This window comes from Grammomys surdaster, unplaced genomic scaffold (genome assembly GCF_004785775.1).
Source record: "Grammomys surdaster isolate TR1022 unplaced genomic scaffold, NIH_TR_1.0 125767, whole genome shotgun sequence".
In the NCBI taxonomy this organism is placed as follows: Eukaryota; Metazoa; Chordata; class Mammalia; order Rodentia; family Muridae; genus Grammomys; species Grammomys surdaster.
The window spans coordinates 1,319,120-1,341,397 of record NW_021620598.1 but is presented as its reverse complement, the minus strand read 5'-3'; the positions used below and the strand labels follow the sequence as shown (position 1 = coordinate 1,341,397).

The 22,278-nt window shown below is 49.3% G+C and overlaps 1 protein-coding gene across 3 annotated transcripts; it reads right to left on the bottom strand.

The window, feature by feature from the left end:
- Nucleotides 1-44: 44 nt before the first annotated feature.
- Nucleotides 45-21,788, bottom strand: Pnpla3 (patatin like phospholipase domain containing 3). 3 transcript variants are annotated; one of them, XM_028788756.1, is made up of 9 exons: nt 21,559-21,788; nt 18,168-18,400; nt 16,785-16,850; nt 15,243-15,452; nt 12,717-12,777; nt 10,236-10,409; nt 8,225-8,357; nt 3,503-3,607; nt 45-1,949 (listed from the first exon to the last, which is right to left on the bottom strand). In XM_028788756.1, exons 1-9 carry the CDS (start codon nt 21,743-21,745, stop codon nt 1,859-1,861), a joined length of 1,260 nt encoding a protein of 419 aa, XP_028644589.1. In that variant the 5' UTR covers nt 21,746-21,788; the 3' UTR covers nt 45-1,858. The 3 variants fall into 3 exon arrangements, with proteins under 3 accessions (XP_028644589.1, XP_028644587.1, XP_028644590.1); XM_028788754.1 differs by lacking the exon at nt 21,559-21,788 and having other exon boundaries at nt 18,168-18,697; XM_028788757.1 differs by lacking the exon at nt 45-1,949 and having other exon boundaries at nt 3,499-3,607; nt 21,559-21,745.
- Nucleotides 21,789-22,278: the final 490 nt, after the last annotated feature.

Below are 22,278 nucleotides of genomic sequence, written 5' to 3'. Positions count from 1 at the left end.
TCCCTTTTAGTTGTAGGAGAGGCAGAAGAGACATTTTATTAAATTACATACATTTATTTATTTATTTATTTATTGTCCCCCACATTTATTATGGACCCTTTTCCCTTGAACAGTTGTAGTTATTTTTGGTGTGTCCGTTCAATCCTTCTGCTATTCGGCTAATTTGCATACTCATTTGCATAAACACACCCACACCTACTTTTAAACGGATGAACCAGCTTTGCTAAGGGCTTACCAGTCAAGACACTGCTCCCTGCTGGTCACTGTGTGACACCTAATGTTCCTGAGAATGGAAGGACTCCAAACCAGTGGGAGTTTTGTCTGATAAGGTGGCAGGAAGTTTCTACTGATGAGAAACTTCCAGAAAGAGGCAGCTCAAAGCAAGGCAGAAGTTTCTGCTATTTTTTTTTTTTTTTTTTTGTCTTTTTGAGGCAGGGTCTCATTTAGCCAAGGCAGCTCTCCAACTCCCTAAGTAGTTGAGGATGACCTTGAATTTCTGATCCTCTTGCCTCTACTGAGGGATTACAGGCACATGTCACTGCCTGTCAAGCCACAGTTTATATGGTACTGAGACTGGACACTGGGCTTCATGCATGCTAGAGAAGCCCTCTAACAACTGAGCTGCACCTCAGCTCCTGGTTTGTTTTCTTCCCTTGGGACGATTTTATCTTCTGTGTAGCCTAGACACTTTGTCTCTGGAACCACAGTCTCCCCCAGAGTCCTTTCCTATCAATCTGGATCAACCCCACTGAGATTATGTGATTCCCCCAGAAGTGCTTGCACGAACCTAGAGCTCACTAGGTCTCCAGGAGACTCAGGCATGGGAGACACACACCTTCACTGTCAATGCTCAGAGTATGAACAGCACCTTGTTTCTTTTGTTTGCTTGCTTGTTTGTCTGCTTGTTTATGTTCTAATGTCTGAATTACAGGAAACACACGACACCCCCACGGCTGTGTACCGACACCTGAGAAAAGTGGGTACTTATCCCCATTAAGGCCGGTGTAGTAGATGGGAAAGGAGAGAGGCGGTGATGGCAGATGACTATACAACGATTTGGAGACAGCAGAGAAAGCAAGCCAAGTTCAAGTTGAGGCTGAGGAGGCAGAGGTCCGCTGTGTTTCCTACCTGTGTTGTTTCGTCCCCACATACAAGAGATTTTTATCTTACGGTTAATTCTAGTCACAGTACACTGATCATACATGTAGTTCATTACACATTCCCTGGTGTGTTTATATAAAATGCTTTATAAACTATTTTAGTAAGAGCCAAAGGTGTCCTTGAAAGTAATAAGTTATCTGGTAGGCTCTTTTTAGAGATAGCCACAGCCTGCCCTATCACACTTCCTAAACAATTTTCCTCCCGAGATTGCACGAGATTGCCCAGTTTGGATTCCTGTTTCCAAACATTGATGCCCTTGGAATCCCCGATTGACAGGCCGAGAGACAGTTTGACTGTCCTCTTTGTGCTAGCTCTCAAGCACCAGACTTCACCCAGACCAAAAGTAGCTTTCTAAACACCAAATTATTGTCTTTGGTTTCTATGAACTACCAATATAGCCTAGATCCCGTGATCCTGAGGTCACAGGCAATGAGGTCACCACAGAGCACCAGGGGGCAGCTGCACAGGCTCAGCTCCTGGAGAGAAACTTCCTAGCTGCCTCCAAAAGTAACAGAACCATTCCCAGAGGGAAACAGAGAGTATAGCATCCCCACCGACCCGTCATCTAGACACTGTTGCTCCAGATAAAGGTCAAGCTGGACCTGGAGTGGAAGGCAGGGTGCCCTCAGCTTTGGCCTCTCCTGGACCATCCACAGGGAGAATGTCCAAGTTCATTGGAAGCACAGAGACCAGCAATTTACAAACCAGCAGAGCTGCCTTGGGGTTTGTGGAGAGATGGGTGATGTCCATGGTTGAGTGTTCCATGCTCATCCTTGGATACTCGGGATCTGGAAGGAAAAAAGGAAGTAAGGCTGCAGGCCCTTCCCAAGGCCCTCAGGTCTTCAGTACTGTGAGAATGTGATTGATGTCAGAATCCAGACTCCGCTCACGTCTCCTTCTCACAGATGCTGACGGGCATCTCATAATATTCCACCCGAGAAGTGAGTCTGCATCAAAGGGGTTACATCCTGCTCCCCACCTCCTCCCTGCCTCGAGCCTGGCTGTAGTCTCTTGTTGTCCACCTCCCTCAACCTCAAAAGGTCTAAAGAGAGATTCCCTCCTCCACTGTGTGGGTTCAGAATCTCTTCAAAGACCCCACCCTGCTTCTATCTCTGATGCTGGGGCCTGAACTCTCTGGTAGCCCCTACTATGCCATTTTCCTGATGTCTGTCTGTCCATGGCATTAATAACTCCTCCAATAAACTTAATAAACTCCTTACTCCCCAGTAATTTCAGAGTTCTCTAGAACTCTACACTTCACCAAAACCTAACAGATACCTGTAGTGAGAGTATGTTGTAGATTGTATGGCTGCATCACCTGTCAATTAAAAAACCCATGGCCTATAGGAAAAGGTAGAGTAGAAGGCAGGACATCCAGGAGGCAGAAAGAATTATGAGGTAGAGCCAGAGTCAGAGATTCATCCGGAAAGATGTGAAGAGACAGACTCATGGTACCTGAGCATGGGTCACCAGCCATGTGGCAGAATGTAGGTTAAAAATCAATGGGTTATCTTAAGTTATATCTAGTCTGAGAAGAACCAGCTATATAGCCAAGGTATTTGTAAATATATTTTGAGTCTGAGTCTTATTTCTGGGAGCATGGGGCTGGAAGAAAAAACCAGCAGTAATTTCTACAGATACGAGAGAGGGTGGGGCCACGACTGGTCACTGAAAAGGTGCAGCCCAGAGCCACAGCTTCCTCCTGCCTTCAGTGCTGAGGTGACAGTCCAGTCCCCTGAGGCCTTCTCCACCACCTGAACACCCTGGTAAACATCCACAGATTCACCCACCAACAAGCCCACAACTGGACCATGGGTCTCCTCCACAACAACATGCTCTTGTCACCTGTTTGACACAGAGTCAGACATTGCTAGAATGTTTGCATGTAACCTGAGCACAAAGCCTTATAGTTGTTCTGGCAGGAAAGACACGCTGAAGAGACAGCCATGCCCTCCCTCTGACTCTCAGCCCTTTGATACAACAGAGGTCAAAGAACTGAGATTTCCCTAGGAACCTCATGCTAGGGAGAGAAAGTAGGAACCTCACAGGAGAGACTGAGGCCCAGACAATGGTCATCAGGACATCCTGATTAAGACCTCAATTTAAACCTAAGCCTCTTGTTGTTATCCTAAAGATTAATGGGAGAGGGGGTTGGCTTGAACCTTTTCGTGTTCAAATAAATCTGCTTTTTCTGCTACTGGTTTCTTTAATCGGCATGCTGAGGTCAGGTCATTGAGCCTGGCTCGTTAGGTTCGGCAAGACCCAAGCTCTGACCCTAAGAGCTCTGGGAACAACATGGATGCCCATCTGGCCCACAGAGCCTAGGCCAAAGTATTTTTACCTGGTAGAGGGGAGCAGGCACATCGTCATTCGGGCACAAACCTGGGATGTCGCCCATTGTAGCCACTGGATATCATCCTGGATATCAGGGAGCCACATCAGCAGCCTGTGGGAAGGAAGCCAAGGACACTATTGGCTTACAGGTGATTCTGGTAGGCTCCTCCCAGGCACCTAGCAACAGAGACCTAACAACAGCTTAGGTCATCACCTGCCTCCATTGCTACCTGAGCTGCCACCAGGTATGGGTAGCCTGGTAGCTTATAAGAGGACTGTTTGTTACCCCAGCCCTGCCCCTCTGTCTCTTCCCTTCTCTCTCCCTTATTCTCTCTCACTTTCTTCCTCTCTCTGTTCCCACATGTTCCCAGCCAGTCTCCCTTTCTCTTTCTGTCCTTCTCTGCCCCCCCCCGTCTGGCTCCCTTCCCTTCCCCCACAATAGACCTCCCTTATACCAGGTCTTGTCACAAGGTGGGATTTCTCAGGAAGACATCTTGGGATGGGCCCTCCAAGTGCCCCCTTAACTCTGCATTATATTTCATAGCAGAAACCATGCATATGTACTCCACATAGAAACACACATGGCACATATATGTACATGGGCACAAATACCACATGCACACATGTGCTCACTGTATCAGTCTAAAGATAAACCAGAAAAGAAAAAAAGGTCAATAAAAAGTGGCCAACACTGCAATAAAAAGCAGTCCTGGGGCTGGAGAGATGGCTCAGTGGCTAAGAGCACTGGCTGCTCTTCCAGAGTTCAATTTCCAGCAACCAAGTGGTGGCTCGCGACCATCTGGAATGGGATCCGCTGCCCTCTTCTAGTGTGTCTGAAGACAGCAACGGTGTACTCATATACATAAAATTAATAAATAAATCCTAAAAAAAAAAGCAGTCCTAACAGTGACCTTTATCCAAAGTGAGCTGCCTGTATCACCTCTAACTCCAATCTGATACCCTCCCTAAGACATATCTGGGATATCATCACAACAGCAAACCTTCAAAAATCTCTGAAGCACACAGACCATTTAAGGTTCCAGAAAGCTCCTGGGAGTGAATAGGAAAGACAGCAACTTGGGGTCGTTCTACCTAATGCACATATATGTACATGGGCACAAATGCTGGCCGAGGCCTGGGCGCTCCACAGAGGCCATGCATGGCTAATCTGAATCCAACTGTAGCACCACAGGGTCCAAAACCATCTGTAGACTCTGGCAAGAGGTAGGTAGCTGGTAAGAGCCTCCCCTGAGCAGTAGTCTGACTCCAGAGGGGTGGTAGACTGGAGGTTTGGGAACAAAGGTATGGGTCAAGAGACCACACCTCCCCCATCCCTTCTCTTCTGACCAGGAGCCCATGCTTGCAAAAGCTCATGCAAAACACTGGACAAAGCCAGCTCCCAGTTCCAGATTCCAAAGTAATCACTGGACCTAAAGACCCACCTAAAGGGCCCTAAACTTATCAAATAACCATCACTTCACAACTCCCCTCCCCTACTCCCCCAGCAGCCTCTACTGGAGCTCAGCCTGGCAAGTTCAATGATCCTCCCCCTCCTGTGACGTTGGTGAACCCAACCCAGACCTGCCCCAATAAACCTGCCTTTTTACAACAACTTTGACTTAATTCGATTTATTTTGTCGGTGAAGAAGCTGTTCAAGGGGGACACTGGATCAGTAAAGCTGCCCCAGGATTTTGGTGGAGAAACTAAAGATACAAATGCTCTGAGATACAAATGAGGGGGACACAGACAAGACTAGCTTCCTGCAAGTCCTATCCAGAGGTATAGGACCCACACACGCGCAGTAGGCTTGCCAAGAGAGCAAAGTGAGGAGAAGCGGGGAGACAGACCTGGGTTATTTATTTCTTTTCACACAGAGTTCTTGACAGGCTGGCCTAGACCTCCTGGGCTTTTTTTAGGGGCCTTAGCTTCCTAAGCAGCTGAGCTGGCTGCATGTGTGAACTGCTGACCTGGCTAAGAGATTCCATAGCGTCAGCCAGAAGGGGAGGGAACCAGACACCGCAAAGCACTGGTAATACAGTCAAACTTGGCCTTGTATCCAAGCCTCCAGGAAGGACAAGGAGGAAGCACCCCCAAGGGAGACCTGCTTCCTGCAGAAGCAGGCTGGCTCAGCATTGCTCCTAGGCAGGGAGTGATGCTGATGTCCCTGATATAAGATCGCAGTGGGATGGGGGAGAGGTGAATTATGCCTTATCCCCACCCTGCATGCACAAGAGAGGTCTGACTTGAGTTTAAGGTCAGTCTGATCTACACAGTAAGTTGTAGGCCAGCTTGGGCTACAGAGTTAAAATTCTGTCTCAGAAGTACAAGCACATGGGTCAGAGAGATGGTTCACAGGGTACCAGTGTTTTCTGCCCTGTGAACCATTTCTTCCCTGACACCTTGAGTTTGATTTTTAGGATTCAGACAATGGAAGGAGAGAGCCAACATCTGAGAGTTGTCCTCTGACCGCCACACATAGGATGTGGCCCTGCTATAGCTGGAAAAGGCGGTATGCCAGAACACTCACCTAAGCACTGTGGTGCGTATCTATCACTTGGAGGCTAAAGCAGGAGGATCAAGAATTCAGGGACAGCCTGCCTCTTCAAACAGTGAGAACCTGTGTTAAAACACACACACACACACACACACACACACACACACACACACACACACACAGGCACACACACAGACACAAAATCAGTCAATCAATCAATGCATACATAGATGTCGAACTACCCCTCAACACACAGACACATCCACTTCCACAGACACACCCTCAATGCCCCTCTCCCAGCACCTACAAACCAAGATGAGAACGCTCAAGTAAAGGAACCGGAAGAAAAGACCAGTCAGAGTGGATAAGTTCACTCATGCTCCTAATGTTAAAACCCGGAGGGTGGAACCGGAAGGTAAATCTGAGAAGGTGATGGTGCACACCTTTAACCCCAGCACTCAGAAGTCAGAACCAGGTGGAATGAAAGACTGGCTGAGGAGGGGCAGAAAGACCAAGAACCTACAGGCCACAGAGGAGAACAGGTGGAAGTCATGGATAATCGCATGGAAACCCCAGCTAGGCTCTCAGAGGACAGACTGTGCCCGCAGGTCTGTGAGCAGCTGCCCAGCAGTCAGGGGCAGGCAACAGGTGAGGCTCTAAGGAGGCTGGCAGACCGCTGTTTCCGTGGGGATTTAGGAAGGCTCCACTTCAGAAAAACAAAGGAAATGCCAAGAAAAAGAGACAGGATCCAAAGAAATGAAAGGGCTGGGCTGGGTCACGTCCATGAGGTACCGGCCCAGATTGGACAGGATAAGGACACCAGGAGAGGTCCAGGGCAAAAGGCACATCCAGAACCTCTAAATAACATACTTCCTCTCTCTCTCTCTCTCTCTCTCTCTCTCTCTCTCTCTCTCTCTCTCTCTCTCTCCCTCCCTCCCTCCCTCCCTCTCCCTATCTCCCTCTCCCTCTCCTTCCCTCTCTCTCCCTCTCTCTCTTACCTTCCTCCCCCTCTCCTTTCCTCTTTTTCTCTCTCCCTTTCTCTTTCTCCTCCTTTCCCTCTCTCTCTCCCCCTTTTCCTCTCCCTCTCTCCCTCTCCTTCCCTCCCTTCCTTCCTCTCCCTCCTCCCTTTCTCACCCTCTTTGTTCTCCTCTCCCCCTCTCCTTTTCTCTCTTCCCCCCTTTCCCTCTCTCCCTTCCTCTCTCTCCTTCCCTCCCTTCTCTTTCCTAACAGTAGCATGTGGACTGAACTGTGCCGACTATCCACTCAACCAGCGAGCTCCATCCCTGGACACATTTTGGTTATGAGACAGGGTCTCTATACATAGCCCAAGCTGGCCTTGACTAACTCTGTGGCCCAGGATAGTTTTGAATTCCTGACCCTTCTGCCTCAGCCTCCATCCCAGAGTGCTGGGACCACAGGTGTGTGGCACCACACCCAGTATAAAAGTCTGAACCTTCTGAGCACTGGTGTGATGCTCAAAACATTTCTGCGATGTTTACCTGTTTGAACTTGCTTAACTGGTAAGTCTGTGCAAATACCCAGAGTTCCAAAGTAGCAACAACAAAACCAAACCCTCAGAAGTTTCCAACAAGGGAAGTCAACCTGAAAACAAATCCCTACTGCTAACCGGACACGGGAGCACACTATTCCACACCCAGGACCTCACAATCAGTCTTCTGCTTCTGGAAAGCTGAAGCCCAGAGGGGCACCTTCATTAGTCCAGGGCCACACAGCTGTGGAAGGGATGCAGCCTGCTATTCTGATGACTAAACTGAGCTGCTGCCTTGCTGTGCTGTTTGAGAGGGAGCCCGTTCCCAAGTTCCAGGATCACCTCACTACTGACTCTGATTCAGATCATGTAACCATGGCCAGAGGGGAATGGGCCTCTCAGTTCAGTACAGTGATTTGAAACACAGGCCCAAGGGACAGCAAAGGACCTGTTCCTAGGCCTGGCCTTCTAATTCACCAGCTCGGTAGCTACAGAGTGGTGGCTTCTACCTCTTAGTTTCCCCAGGAGATGATGAATGGTTAGGACCCGATGACACTTAAAAGCCATGAGTCTCCAGATGCCTTCAGAGCGTACAGCACGCTGCGGATATAGCCATGGCTCAAGGAGGGAGGGCCTCTCCCAGGGGCTCCATCTTGTGACATACAGCCAGCCTGGGCTGACACCACTCTCTGACAGTGAGCTCTGTGGTAGCTCACTGGCTACCACGCCATGCCTCGATGCTCACCTGTGGACTGCAGCGATGGCCGACTCCACGGGCAGAGTGCAGGGCAGCATGATGTAAGACAGGATCCTGACAGGCAGGAGGTTGCAGACTTTGCTCAGGTAGCCCCCCCTGTCCTTAATCGCTTCACTCAGAGCTGAAAAAAGGCAATTTGGGACTATAAGTCTGAACAGCTCCTGAGAATACCAGGATTCAAGCCCCTCTTTCAAAGATGAGCTTTGAAAGACAGGAAGCCTGGAGCCAAAAGGCCGGCAGCTGCTCAGATCCAACATGCTGGGGCTTGTGAGCCATTTCTCTCACAGCGAGGGTGATGCTGAGGTAATCAGAAACCTGCCTCAAGCCAGGTGTGGTGGTTCTAATCTCAGCACTTGGGAAACTGAAGCAGGGGGATTTCAAGTTTGTGGCTGGTGTGAGCTACATAGTAAGACTCGCTCTCCCTCCCCCGCTCCCCCTCTCCCACTATCCCTCCCCGCTATTGGCACAGGTTTAGGTCTATGACTCTTCAGTGTTTCCAGATAAGTTTGAGGGAGTACACAACTTCCCTGACAACACCCGCACTCCTCAGCTGGCTCGCTCTTCCCCTGATGACCTGATACCTCCCATAGAACAGCTACTGCCTGGAGGGCAGACACTGGGTTCCATTCAAGGCTGAGCCTGTCCTGGGCCAAGCAGGAAGCTGGTTTGTGGACTAGTCTGTCTGTTTTGTCTGACTTGGTGGATCAGACCACTGTCACACTGTTACCCAGCCACTTCTATAAACAACAAACACGGCCTCCTCACAGATTTGGATGCTGGAAGGCCAATTATTATGATGCCAGCAGTCACTGGTGTCTGGTGATGGCCCAGGTTGCACTTCTGTGGACTGAAGGACTGGAGGATATCCATTGACCCTCTTTTCTTCTTCTTCTTTCTTTCTTTTTCTTTTTTTAAGAATTGTTTATTTTATGTATAGTACACTGTAGCTACCTTCAAGAAGAGAGTATTGGATCTCATTACAGATGATTGTGAGCCACCATGTAGTTGCTGGGAATTGAACTCAGGACCTCTGGAAGAGCAGTCAGTGCTCTTAACTGCCAAGCCTTCTCTCCAATCCTCTTTTTTTTCAAGACAGCATTTCTCTATATAGCTCTGGCTGTCCTGGAACTCATTCTGTAGAGCAGGTTGGCCTCAAACTCAGAGATCCACCTGCCTCTGCCTCCCAGGTGCTGGGACTAAAGGTGTGCGCCACCACAGTCTGGCCCTCTTTACAGCACCAGTCTCATTTGGAAGGCCTTGCCCTCAGGAGTTGTTCCAATGCCTGCCTCCCAATACCATCCCCTTGGGGGCTTGGATTTCAGTATGAGAATTATTTTTGTTCTTGAGGTAGGATTTCACGTAGCCCAGGCTGACTCGGAATTCACGATGTAGCTAAGGTTTTCCTTAAACCCTCCACCTCCTAAGGACAACCCCCCATTCTGCTGTCAGCACAGGAATTTGTAGGGACACAGAAATTTAGAACATTTGGAATCTACTCAACAGCCAATAAGATAAAGTACATCACATGGAGGTTTAAAACCACGGTTGAAGAACGAGGGAGCTAAGGAGAGACAGACAGATGGACAAGAAGACAACAGTGACTCCAAAGGCATTCTGAATGAAGAGTTCGGAGACTGAGGCTGGATCCCAGGTCCTCCCTCATATCCACGGCTCTTAACATAGCTGGAGGCAGTAGGGAGGCAGCTGGGCAGGGTGGGCCTGGGCCTGGCTGCTGGGCTGGAGCCTGTGTGGGTAACACTGGGCTCAACTGCATCAGCTGTCCTCCTGATCATGATCTCTAAGGATAGCAGAAGGTACAGGGATGGGTGGCAGTGGCCAGCTTGTGTAGTAGATGGTGATATCCCTATGGCCTGTCCCCATAACCCCAGAGAATTCTTGTGGGACAAGTGGTACCTTTCCCCCTCACAAACAACAGGCGGCCCAGTCCCTTGTACTGATTGGCACACTCCAGTCTCATCCTGCCCCACAATAGCAGTACCTGTGCTGAGTTTGGGGGACAGCATCTCCCAGATGTTCTCATCACAGGGCACAGCTGTGAGGCATAGGCTGACTGGCACCTTGTCTCCCACAAGGTTGCCATTTTCCAAGCAGGCTTCTGGCACCATCTCCTCCGAGTACAGACTCAGGCTGCGCTGTGGTCCATTACAGATGCCTGCAGAGAACACGGAGATACCCGTGAAGGGAGAGATAGATGGGAGACTGTGTTCCTCTACCGGTCCCACTCTGCTCCTGACAGCGGGGAAGGTGAATCAACACAGCACGGCACACTTGCTACAATCCCATGCAGGGTGTGCGGTAAGGGACACCAGAGCTGGCTCTGCCAACTAATGGCCATGTGACTTTGAACAAGCGTCTGTGCTTGTGATTTTTCAGCAGAACAGAGAGGAATATGGCGTGTGCAGCTGGGCCGATGGGAGTGTGGTTTGTGGTTCCTGCCCGGCTCGCTAGCTCACTCTCTAGCTGTGTAAGAGTCTCTCTGCAACTGTTGTTCACAAGCTTTAAAGTAAAATACTACAATGAACAAATAGCTCTTCTCTCACAGGATGAGCACAAAATCCAGGCCCTGAACAACAGCAGTCAGTGGTCATTCAACAGCTACCAGAATCATCCGGTCTACTTGTGTGGTGGTTTGAATAGGAATGGCCCCCCACAGTCTCAAGTGTTTGATTCCTATTGTGTGGCCTCATAGGAGTAGGTGTGGCCTTGTTGGCATGGGTGTGGCCTTGTTGGCATGGGTGTGGCCTTGTTGGAGTGGGTGTGGCCTTGTTGGAGTAGGTGTGGCCTTGTTATGGGAAGTATGTCACTGTCACTGTGGAGACAGGCTCTGAGGTCATATATGTTTAAGCAACGCAACACACAGTGTGACAGTCTCTCCTTGATGCCTGCCAATCCAGATGTGGAACTCTCAACTCCATCTCCTGCACCATGTCTGCCTGGACAGTGGCCATGCTTCCTGCCACGATGTAACGGACTAAACCTGTGAACTGTCAGCCATTTCAGAAAAATGGAATGTTTTGTGAAGGAAATTAAATGTTTCCCTTTATGAGACTTGCGATGGCCATGGTGTCTCTTCACAGCAATAAAACCCCAACTAAGACAACCGTCAGCTGAGGAATCACAAGCACAGACGTTTGTTCAAAGTCACACGGCTGTTATTTGGCAGAGACAGTTCTGGTGTCCAAGATAAAACCCTCTGTCACGTGGCTGTCAAGTACTGAGAGGCAGGCAGTGCCACATCCATTCCCTGTCTCTCTTTCTCTCTTTGACTCTGTCTTTCTTCTTCTCTTGTGCTTTTTGTTTCTTCCCTTTGAGCCAAGGTCTCACTAGATAGCTCAGGCTGGCTCTAAGGCTGCAGACTCTCTTGCCATGGCTCTGTGGTGACCTGGTTCAGCATACAGGAATGCTTTCTGTTATAAATGTACATCTGTCCTTACAAAAATATCTTCTCCTCTGTCTCCATAAATGTGTTTCTATGCCACACATGCTGGTCAAATGTTCTACTAATCCTCCTTTTTTATCTTCCCCTTTCCCTCTTTTCCTTCTCTTCCTTTCTTTTCCTGATGGGCCTGAGGACTGAACCCAGGGCCTTCTATATACTAGGCATGCACACTAACACTAGCACTGAGCTATAGCCTTAGCCACATATGTATATGGCTATATATACACACACAAACACACATATATACTTAATACATACATATGTATACACACACACATATATATAACATACATACATACAAATATACACATACATACATACACACACACATATGCACGAAGTCTTACTAAGTAGCCTAGGCTAGCTGGTTTTCAGCTCTCTTGGCAACCAAGCTAGGCCTTGAACTACAATCCTCCTGCCTCAGCCTCCTGAGTAGCTGAGATGACAGGCCCATGCTACCAGGCCCGGCTTATGGCATGGACATGTTTTAAGAAGGGCTGGCTTTCCTCTCTGTGTGATTATAGGACATGCCTGTGTAAACTGAGACAGTCACGATGTCAACATGCCATCCCACTGTGTGACTACATATGCAGAGTCCAACCTGGTCACCCAGGTAAGCTTGGATGACTCAGGGGCAGGTGCCTGCTGGGAAGAAGTCTCATCTGGGTGGGACCCACATTTGGCTAGGGAGCAGATTTTGACACCCTCATCTGGAAACTGCCCTGGAGCCCTGTCAAACAGTCCATTATGCTAAGGGCTCGCAAAAGAGCCCAAAGAAAACCAAGCTGCCTGCAGAGGAGGGGCCCTACAGTGCGGTCAGTCTTCCCAGGTTCACATCCCAGCTCTGTATCATGATGGCTGCCCCTGCCCTGCTGGCCTCTCCTCCCCAGCCATCTAAAACCTGGGCAAAGGTTCCCTATCCCACAGGGCTGAGAAGCGGGTAAAGTGAGCCTCAGGGAAAGCCATGAGGCTGGATGACAGAACTGAAAGACTCTGCAGTAACCCCTAGGCAGGACCTACCGTTCTCCTCCAGGAACCGGAAGGCGTCCAGGTACCCTTGAAAACACAGGTCTGCCATCACCTGCGAGCAAATCAGGCAGGTGAACCACTGGGCTGTGACTGCCATGCCCTCTAAAGACCTAGGACATCCAAGGCGTGGAGGCCCCATGAGAGGGTCTACCTAACTCTGTGCCTCCCCAGGTCTCAGCTCCAATGTCTTCTCTACAGATACTCTGCCAACAGGAGCAGTGAGTGTTCCACACAGCCTCGGCCTGGGGCTAAGCCTTGGCACTGTAGCCAACACGGTACTACCCTAACTGTCCCTGGACGGTCACCATTGAACATCATGATTGGTGAGAAACTTGGGTATAGGTGGCCAGGTTCTCTCAACAGACCCGCGGAGACATGGTCGCTGCACTAAAGGACCCATCAGAAAAGAGAACCCCCTGGCTGTGGTGGCTCCTTGATGGGGTATAAATCGGAATCTTGTCAGGAACCAACATGAAAAGAGTTCTGAATTGGGAGCATGGCTCACCAGTGTAGCTCTTGCCCAGAACTGAGGACATGGGAGGTGTGGCTCAGCTATGAGGCCTTACCCATAATCCACCAGTGAGGGTTGGGGGCATGGCTCAGTGCTCCGCCTTTGCCTGGCATATGTGAGGCCATGACCTCCATCCATCTTCAATACCACACGAAAAGAGAAAATCGAAATGTCTGGGGCCTTGCCTGTTTCATTTCAAATATCTAGTGTGTGTGTGTGTGTGTCCATGCGTGCACATGGAAATCAGAGAACAATTTACAGGAAATTACTTTCTCTTGCTCTGTGGGTTCCCAAGAATAAACTTTGTCATACTTGGCAGCCAGCGCCTTTACACACTGAGCCATCTTAAGGGCCCATGGTTTTTTTGGGTTTTTTGTTTGTTTTTGTTTGTTTGTTTTTGAGGCAGGGTCTCTTTCTATAGCCCTAGTTTAAAGTCACAAAGATCCTTTTGCTTCTGCCTCCTGAGAGCTAGGATTAAAGGAATGCACTACCGCACCTTGTTTGTGGTTGTGTTTTTAAGATTTATTATTATTTTTTTAATATGTATTTTCTTTTGGTGGAGGGTTTGTTTTTGTTTTTGAGATAGGGTTTCTCTGTGTAGCCCTGGCTGTCCTGGAACTAGCTCTGTAGACCAGGCTGGCCTCAAACTCACAGAGATCTGCCTGCCTCTGCCTCCCAAGCCCTGGGACTAAAGACATGCACCACCATTGCCCAGCATATATAGGTATGCTCATGTGTATATAGGTACTCATAGAAGCCACAGGCATTGGTGTTCGAGTTACAGGCTTTGTGTACCCGTCATGGGTGTTAGGAATCAAGTTCAGGTCCTCTACGAGAGCAGAGAATGTTCTTCACCTCTAAGCCATCTTTCTAGTTCATTTTTTAAAAACATTTAAAAAAAAAAACTTTATCTATTGCCGGGCAGTGGTGGCGCACGCCTTTAATCCCAGCACTTGGGAGGCAGAGGCAGGCAGATTTCTGAGTTCAAGGCCAGCCTGGTCTACAGAGTGAGTTCCAGGACAGCCAGAGCTACACAGAGAAACCTTGTCTCAAAACAAAACAAAACAAAACAAAACAAAACAAAAACTTTATTTATTTATGTATTTATGTATGAGTGCTCTGTCTACTTGTATGCCTGCATGCCAGAAGAGGGCATCAGATCCCATTATTGTTGTGAGCTGCCATGAGGTTGCTGGGAATTGAACTCAGGACCTCTGGAAGAGTAGTCAGTGTTCTTAACTGCTGAGCCATCTCTCTAGCCCTCAATTTTGTTTTTTTGTTTGTTTGTTTGTTTGTTTTGTTTTTTAAGGAAGGGTCTTTCCAGGAAGCCCAGACTTAACTCAAGCTCTCTACCCCCCTGCCTCAGTCTCTTGGGTGCTGGAATACAGGTATGTATCACCCACCTACCCTTCTATGGGTAGTGCCAACTGCTGACTTGATACAATCTAGACTCACCTAGGAGACAGGACTCTAAGCAGGCCTGTGGGAGTTTATCATGACTGTGTTAGTTGGGGCAGGAAGCCCCACCCACTGTGAGTGGCTCCACTCCCAGGCTGGGATCCTGGGTTTTACACGTGGAGAAGGGAAGCTGGGCACACATTCATCGCACCCTGCTTCCTGATTGTGGACTCCATGTGACCCACTGCCACAAGCTCCAGACTTCCCTGTTATCGTGGACTGTGCCTTGAACTGAATAAAAATTTTTTTTTTCAGAAAACTTCCCTTTGTCAGGATTTTTTTTAAAAAATCATAACCACAGGAAAAGAAATGTAGACACCATCCCCTACCCATGACTTCTTAGCCCCGAATCCCTGAAGGTGAGTCTGAACTCAACGTCTGTCCATGTGATTCTTGGTAGAGCCTGTGGCCAGGGGGATGATCGCCCAGCTCTAGGACAGCAATCTTTCTGAGTCACCACCATGGCATAATCTCTTTCTGTCTGCTCATGGAGAGACTAACTAGTGTCCTCAGCTATCTGGGGTGCAGAGAGTGGCACCCCAGCTCACCTTCACATCCGGTGGGAAGAGTGCTCTGGTCAGAAGATGGAGGTTCCCGGTGCAGAGGCGGAGACTGAGATTGGTGATATTCACATGGAAGAAGTTGGTGGACTTGACCTTGGGGCAGATGTCATGCTCACCATAGAAAGGGGACACCGTGATGGTGGTTTTGGCATCTAGCACAGGGACGTTGTTGCTCGCTCCTCCATCCACGTACCGCTGTAAGGAAGGGAAGAGGGAGGAGATTGTGTTTAAGTGTTTTTACAAGACATTGCAGCCAATATGGTGGTCTGGGAACCACTCTGCCAGGAACCTTCTTCCTGACTTTCAAGGTTGCTGTGTGCTGCTGCAAAGGATGTCCGCCATGCCAGGGAGAGAGACTCATGGCGATGAGTGTCCACTCCATGGTATGCTTCCCAAGTCCTAATGCTGGGTGGACACCCATAGGTGAGTCCTTATTGTGTGCATAAAGGGACCATATAAACAAAGGGTATTATATATACTAGGGATAGTATGTGATATGAACCCTGCACCAAGGAGACACATGGCCATAGGTTCAAAACCAGACTCCCTTTGGGAGATCTAGGACAAGGTATTCAATTGAGCCTGCTTTCCTGTAATACTTTTCTTTTGAAAAGGGGGTTACACTCTGGCCTTGAACGCATGATCCTCCAGCCTCCATCCCTGATTGCTAGGATTACCTGTGGAAGTCACTGTGTCATGACAGAGTCTTATGTAGCTAAGGCTGACCTTGAACTCTTGACTCTCCTGTCTAGAGGAAAATCCAGGCGTGCGTTCTAAGAGTGTATGGACATCGCCACAATGCTCCTAGGTCCCTTCCACTTAGTTCTGGAAAGATCACATGCCTATATTATGTCACAAGATAACTGGGGACCAGTATCAAGGTCGAAGGTGTGCTTAATCACTAGCTTCCCTAGCAGCCTAGTTCTGGGCTATTCCCACAAAGAACACACACGGTACATACACTCAGGCAGATACTCACACATATCAAGAAACTTAAACAACAACAACAAAAGAAAATGTAGATTGATTCACTGTCGGGTGTGATGACACTTGCTTGTCTTTTAGTCTTGGTACTTAGGTGGCAGAGTCAAGACTCTGTGCGTTTAAGGCCAGCCTGGTCTACCTAGAGAATTCTAGCCAAAGTTACATAGAAAGACCCTGTCTACAAGATTAAAAAAAGAAATAGACAGCTAGCCCATAGTCCCATGAAAATCAACTGCCTAACAAGAGTAATTTAATTCTTAAGCATCTTATACTCAAATTAGGCCACCAAGAGGCTTCCTAGGGTACTCAAGAGCAGATTAAGGGAGCCAAGCCAGTGTACCTGACAGACAGCAGACAGGAGGTGGAGGAAACTCCTGGAGGGTGTAAGTCTGTGTCAGTCTGCTGGGAATGCCTAGCTCAGCTTCTGTCCTCGAGACTGAAGATCCCAGCTCTAGGGTTAGATACAGTCATAGGAGTCAGAGCCCAGCTCACTACAAATGGGGACCTCAAACACTCGGCTGCCCAGCGACCCCCAACACTTACCTCACCTCGGAAGGAAGGAGGGATTAGGCCAGAGAAGAGAGGGATGAAGCAGGAGCACACCAGGGCCTGTGAGAAAAAAGTAGACTGTCAGAGGGCACAGCGCTTCCCAGGTGAGCAGCACAAGTGAAATGCTCTCTGCACACAGTAGGGTTTTGTTTTGTTTTGTTTTTGGCTGTTGTTTGGTTGGTTGGTTTGGTTTTTCCAAGATTAAGTTTCTCCTTGTATCCTTGGCTGTCCTGGAACTTGCTCTGTAGACCAGGCTGGACTTGAACTCACAGAGATCCACCTGCCTCTGCCTCCTGGTGACAGTAGGTTTTATTTAATACCTGGGTGAATGAATGACACTCACTACTGTATTTGAGGCCCTTGGGTCTTAGCAGCAATGCCAGCCCCTTAGCTTTACTGTCCACACAGTTCAATCTTCTGTCCTTAATCCTCAGGCTGACCACATCATTGCTGACTTGGTGGCATAAGGGGCTGGAATGATGCATCTCACCTAGGCTCTACAGGAAGACCCTGCGCCCGCCCTTAGAGCTCTCCTGAAGCCAGCTGGGGGCCATATAGAACAGTGGTTCCCTAGACCACACTGTGAGAATCACTGTTCTGGACAACACGCTGTCCGTTGAGAACAGAGAGGTGTCCGCAGTTCAGAAGCTACTAGAAACTTGAATGGAGGACCAGACTGCACGCAGGGCTGCTGGACACTTGTTCAGCCTCATAGGGACTCAAATGTAGTCATTCATTCAAGAACTATAAAAAGCATATATATGAGCCGGGCGGTGGTGGCGCACGTCTTTAATCCCAGCACTTGGGAGGCAGAGGCAGGCAGATTTCTGAGTTCGAGAGTTCGAGGCTAGCCTGGTCTACAGAGTGAGTTCCAGGCCAGCCAGGGCTACACAGAGAAACCCTGTCTCGAAAAACCAAACCAAAAAAAAAAAAAAAAGCATATATATATGCCAAATGTGGCATTTTGATATGGCAAAAATGATCTTCTCTGTACAAGAACAGGCAATAGAAACAAACAAGAATGGTCTCACCCTGGAGAAGCTTCATTCAAAAAGCCAACCTTACTGCATAACATGCATATGCCGAGGTGTGGGGCACACCCAAACCAGTTCTCTGAGTCTTAAAAAAACAAAAAAGAAAACTTGTGGTAGGGTGCAGCTGCACAGTCAAGCACTTGCCTGGTGTGACCAAAACCCTATCTCCCTTCCCAGCACTGGAAAAATTAAGAGAATTAAAGAGTCCTGGCATGATAAGGCTTCCGGGTGACCAGACAAAGTCTCTGAATGTGTAGCATTCCCATGGCCCCAGTCCAGTGAGACAATGACAGCCCTATACTGCAATTTCATGTGACCACACCCAGGGAGGCAAAATGCTTACATCCACCACTTCATCTTTGGAATGGAACTCTGACACCAGCACATTCTCTCCATCCGACACCCTGGTGAGGGAGATGTAAACCTTCCCAGAAATGAGCTGGTGGACGTTGTCTGGGAGGGTCTCCTGCAGCCCATCTCTGACGCACTTGTTAATGTTGAAGAACGGGTGGAGGGTGCTGATGTTACGGCTCCTGGCTTTCCGTACGAGGTTCATGAGGATCTCCATTATGTAGTCTGGGGACAGAGGACAAACACATAGAACAGGGTACCACATCGGAGAACACACAGGACCCTTGAACTGTGGCTGGCCCCAGTTAAGACACCATAAAGCACACCCTGTGTTTTGGTCATGATTGGGTACATTCAAGGCGGTTATAGGTGACACCCTATATTCCAAAGGTTTACTAGGTGACATTATCTCATTAACAGTAATTAGAGTCATTACAAAGTGGTAATATTCTGGGTGTGACTCAAAAAATCATTTTCACCTTTGTCTGACTTTATTCTTTGTTTGTTTGTTTGTTTGTTTGTTTGTTTTTTGAGACAGGGTTTCTCTGTGTAGCCCTGGCTGTCCTGGAACTCACTCTGTAGATCAGGCTGGCCTCAAACTCAGAAATCCGCCTGCCTCTGCCTCCCAAGTGCTGGGATTAAAGGCGTGCGCCACCACCACCCGGCTGTCTGACTTTATTCAATGGAGCAACTAAAAATTATAGCCTGTATGGTATGTGGTGTATATTTCTCGGATGGTGCTGGGATAGGCCTTCCAGTGGCCCATGCACATGAGACACTCCACTTACGTGTCCATAAAGCCACAAGCCACCAACACATCAGCATTCCACCCTTGGCACAAATGGACTCAACATCAGAAGGTACAGAAGAAATAATGCAGGCCTGGACTTACATGTGGATCTGACCTCTACCCCTTACAGTGGAGAGCACTCCACCATCTGTCTAGACTGCACGTTGACTTTAAATTTCTAAATAATCTTTTAAATGAGATTATTTACATGCACATGTGTACAGGAGCTTATGTGCGCCACATGTGTGCAAAGACCCACAGAGGCCAGAAGACAGCATCACTTTTCCAGGATCTAGAATTATAGGTGGTCAGTAAGTTGATAAGCAGCTGCTCTGCAAGGGCTGTCAGTGATCTCAATCACTGAGGCATCTCCGCAGCCGCTAGACTGCCCTTTTTCAAGGAGAGTAAACAATGTATTCACTTTTGGAGACAGAAAGGATGGCGTAAAATAACATCTATAAAATGCTCAACCCAGAAGAGGCTGCTTAAGTGGCTGGTCTCCACGGAAGCCTCTAAGCCCAGACTTCCCAGATTGCACAGTCCGTACAAGGCATACTCACGTTCCATCTGCCCTCACTCTCCAGACCAGCCCGCTTTGGCCAATCCACTCTGCCCTGGCACTTACAACATGAATCCTTGTTCCAAAAGGACAGGGATATCCCAGCCTGATCCAACTCTAACTCTGACTCCCAGCAAACCCTGCCCCATTGCTGATCCTGGCTTGAAGATGAATACACACACTGGTGGCCATCGCACCTACCTCTCTGACAAGTCCAGCCAAACACTCAGATGCCCCAAACACCTGTGCCCATTCCAAGCCCCGGGCAAAGCACCTTAGCAGCTCCCACTAGAGCTAATCTGTAGTTTTGCCCTCTCTGTGACCTGACAGGACAGCCTCAGGCTACCCCTGTCTTTTGTGTAGTTACAAACACCCCTTTTATCAGTGGTTCTTGACCTTCCTTGTCCCTCATGTTTTGGTGCCCCACCCAAACATAAAATTATTTTTGTTGATACTCATAATGTAATTTTGCTGTTATGAATCATAACATAAATATCTGTCTTCCAGTGGTCTTAGGTCTCCTGGGAAAGGGTTGTGACTCCTGTGAGAAAGGGTCATTGGACCCCCAGAGAGGTTGTGACCCACAGGTTGAGAACCACTGCTCTGTATGAAAGTGGGTGTACTTAAGATTCCTGGGGTCTGCCGGGAAGTGGTGGCACACGCCTTTAATCCCAGCACTTGGGTGGCAGAGGCAGGCGGATTTCTGAGTTCGAGGCCAGCCTGGTCTACAGAGTGAGTTCCAGGACAGCCAGGGCTATACAGAGAAACTCTGTCTCGAAAAACCAAAAAAAAAAAAAAAAAAAAAAAAGATTCCTGGGGTCAATGTATTTAAACCTGGCCCCAATAATCATCCATCCTCATTGGGGCTCAGAGCCCTCACTGCCTTTAGTGCTGAAGCCAGGGTGTGCAATGGCCATTGGGCTGATCTAGTCTCTCCAGAGGTCACTTTTATTGCCCTTTACTCCTGGCTTCCTCCCTCACTGGGGAAGATGGACAAGCAGGCACACAGCCAGATTTACTTATCTTCTAATCCCTGAGTCTCATCAGCTCAGGGTCTGCTCACTGGTTCTACCCAATGGCAGAGATCAGCTCATCAGCAGGGGCTTCCCCCTGCCTGCCAAAGTCTCTCCCTGCTGTCTGTGGCCAGCAGAGCAAAGAGTAGTGTTAAAGAGGCCCAGATCAATGAAGGTTGATGCAGGACATTATCATGCAGCCTGGGGACCTTTGGGTGTCAGCAGTTCCCCCGTGGGCACTTAGCCAAGCCCCGCCCACAATCTCAGAAGCATCCAGCTATGACACTGGGGAGGGAGGGCATCGCATCCTAGTAGTTCAGGGGGAGAGGAGAGAGTAAACTCACCTCATGGGTGCACTGGCAAATGTTTAATTAGGCCAAGATTCAAATGCCCAGAATGTCACTGCCAGTGACATCGATCTGGGAAGGGCCGCTTGCCCAGGCTAGTGAAAACAGGAGAGGGTGGAACTGGACCTGTCTGGGAACCCATTCCAGCTTCTAGGGAGTGTTCCAAATAGTTCTCTAACCCACGCACCCCGCCCCCAGCAGCCACCTCTAAAGGCGACTGAAGGGTTGGACTGCCACCAAGAGTGTTCTAGTCTGGATGCTTTCTACCCCTCCTGGCGGCACCCACCATGGGACACTAGCCAGAGCCACACAGGACAAACCTTCTGCGGCTTAGGGACCAGAGGACCCCGCAAACCTGCGTCGTTCCCTGCTGCTCAGGAATGACCCAGCTGGCAGGACCCAAGTGGGGGGTCCCATTTCAAACCAGAGCGCCAGAGCGCGCCGGAAAGAAGATGCTCGAGAGTCTCCCGTGCAGAACGCTTCTGCTCCCGCCAGCTCCGGGAAATCCCACGCCAGGTGACAGGCCACGGGTCTCCAGCTAGGTGCCCAACGACACTGGGAAGGGTGAGAGCTCTCCAGACAAGTTTCTTCGGTCACCCCGATAGTGTTACCGATTTCCCAGGTGGAGCAACCCCTCCCCGCACGCGAGGCCTGGGTAGTGGACGTGGACGCACCGAGAGGGAGACTGCACACGAAGGTGACCGCGTGCAGTGCACCGGCCGAGCAGCCGAAGAAAGTGTGCGCATCGCGGAGGAGATGCGGGGCGCGCTCGCTCAGACATAGCGTAGCCCCGACGTGGTAGAAGCCCAGGAAGCCGCAGCCTGCGAACGACAGGCTCCAGCGGCGCTCCGGGTCATACATGGCGCTCGGCGCTCCGGGTGGCGCTGCAGCTCAGCTCTGCTCCCCGCGTTGCTGCTCGGAGCTTAAGGAGCAGCAGCCTCCTAAGCAGTCCTCGGGTGACTTCAGCCGAGGCCCCGCCCCGCTCGGACCATGCAAATAAGTCAGTGGGAGGCCCAATGGGCGTACTGGACTCACGTCCCGCCCTCATGTGGGCTTTCCCAAATCCTAGGCTTGGATGCTTGCTTGCTGGGCAGAAGCCCCTCTTTTCATTCCCTTTTCTTTCAAGTCCTGGATGGCGCGCCGGTGGCACTCTCTCCTTTATTTTATTACACGAGAGATGCCACCGTCCACATATTGTCTTTCCTTTATTTTCTTGTAGGGTTTCTGGTTTTGCAGTTGTTTATTTTGCTTCCTGTACGTTTTCAATTCACGGAGAGATTTTCTTTCACCCTTCCTTCCTTCCTTCCTTCCTTCCTTCCTTCCTTCCTTCCTTCCTTTTTTCCTTCCTTCCTTCCTTCCTTCCTTTTTTCCTTCCTTTTTTCCTTCCTTCCTTC

Bases quoted from the DNA above. Each gene is read 5' to 3' on its own strand.
- Pnpla3 (XM_028788754.1), bottom strand. From the start codon at position 18,608: ATGACTCTAATTACTGTTAATGAGATAATGTCACCTAGTAAACCTTTG. The intron at 12,778-15,242 runs GTGAGCTGGGGT...ATTTGCTCGCAG, and splicing joins TCTTCCCACCGGATGTGAAG to GTGATGGCAGACCTGTGTTT. The intron at 10,410-12,716 runs GTAGGTCCTGCC...TGTTCTCTGCAG, and splicing joins CCGGTTCCTGGAGGAGAACG to GCATCTGTAATGGACCACAG.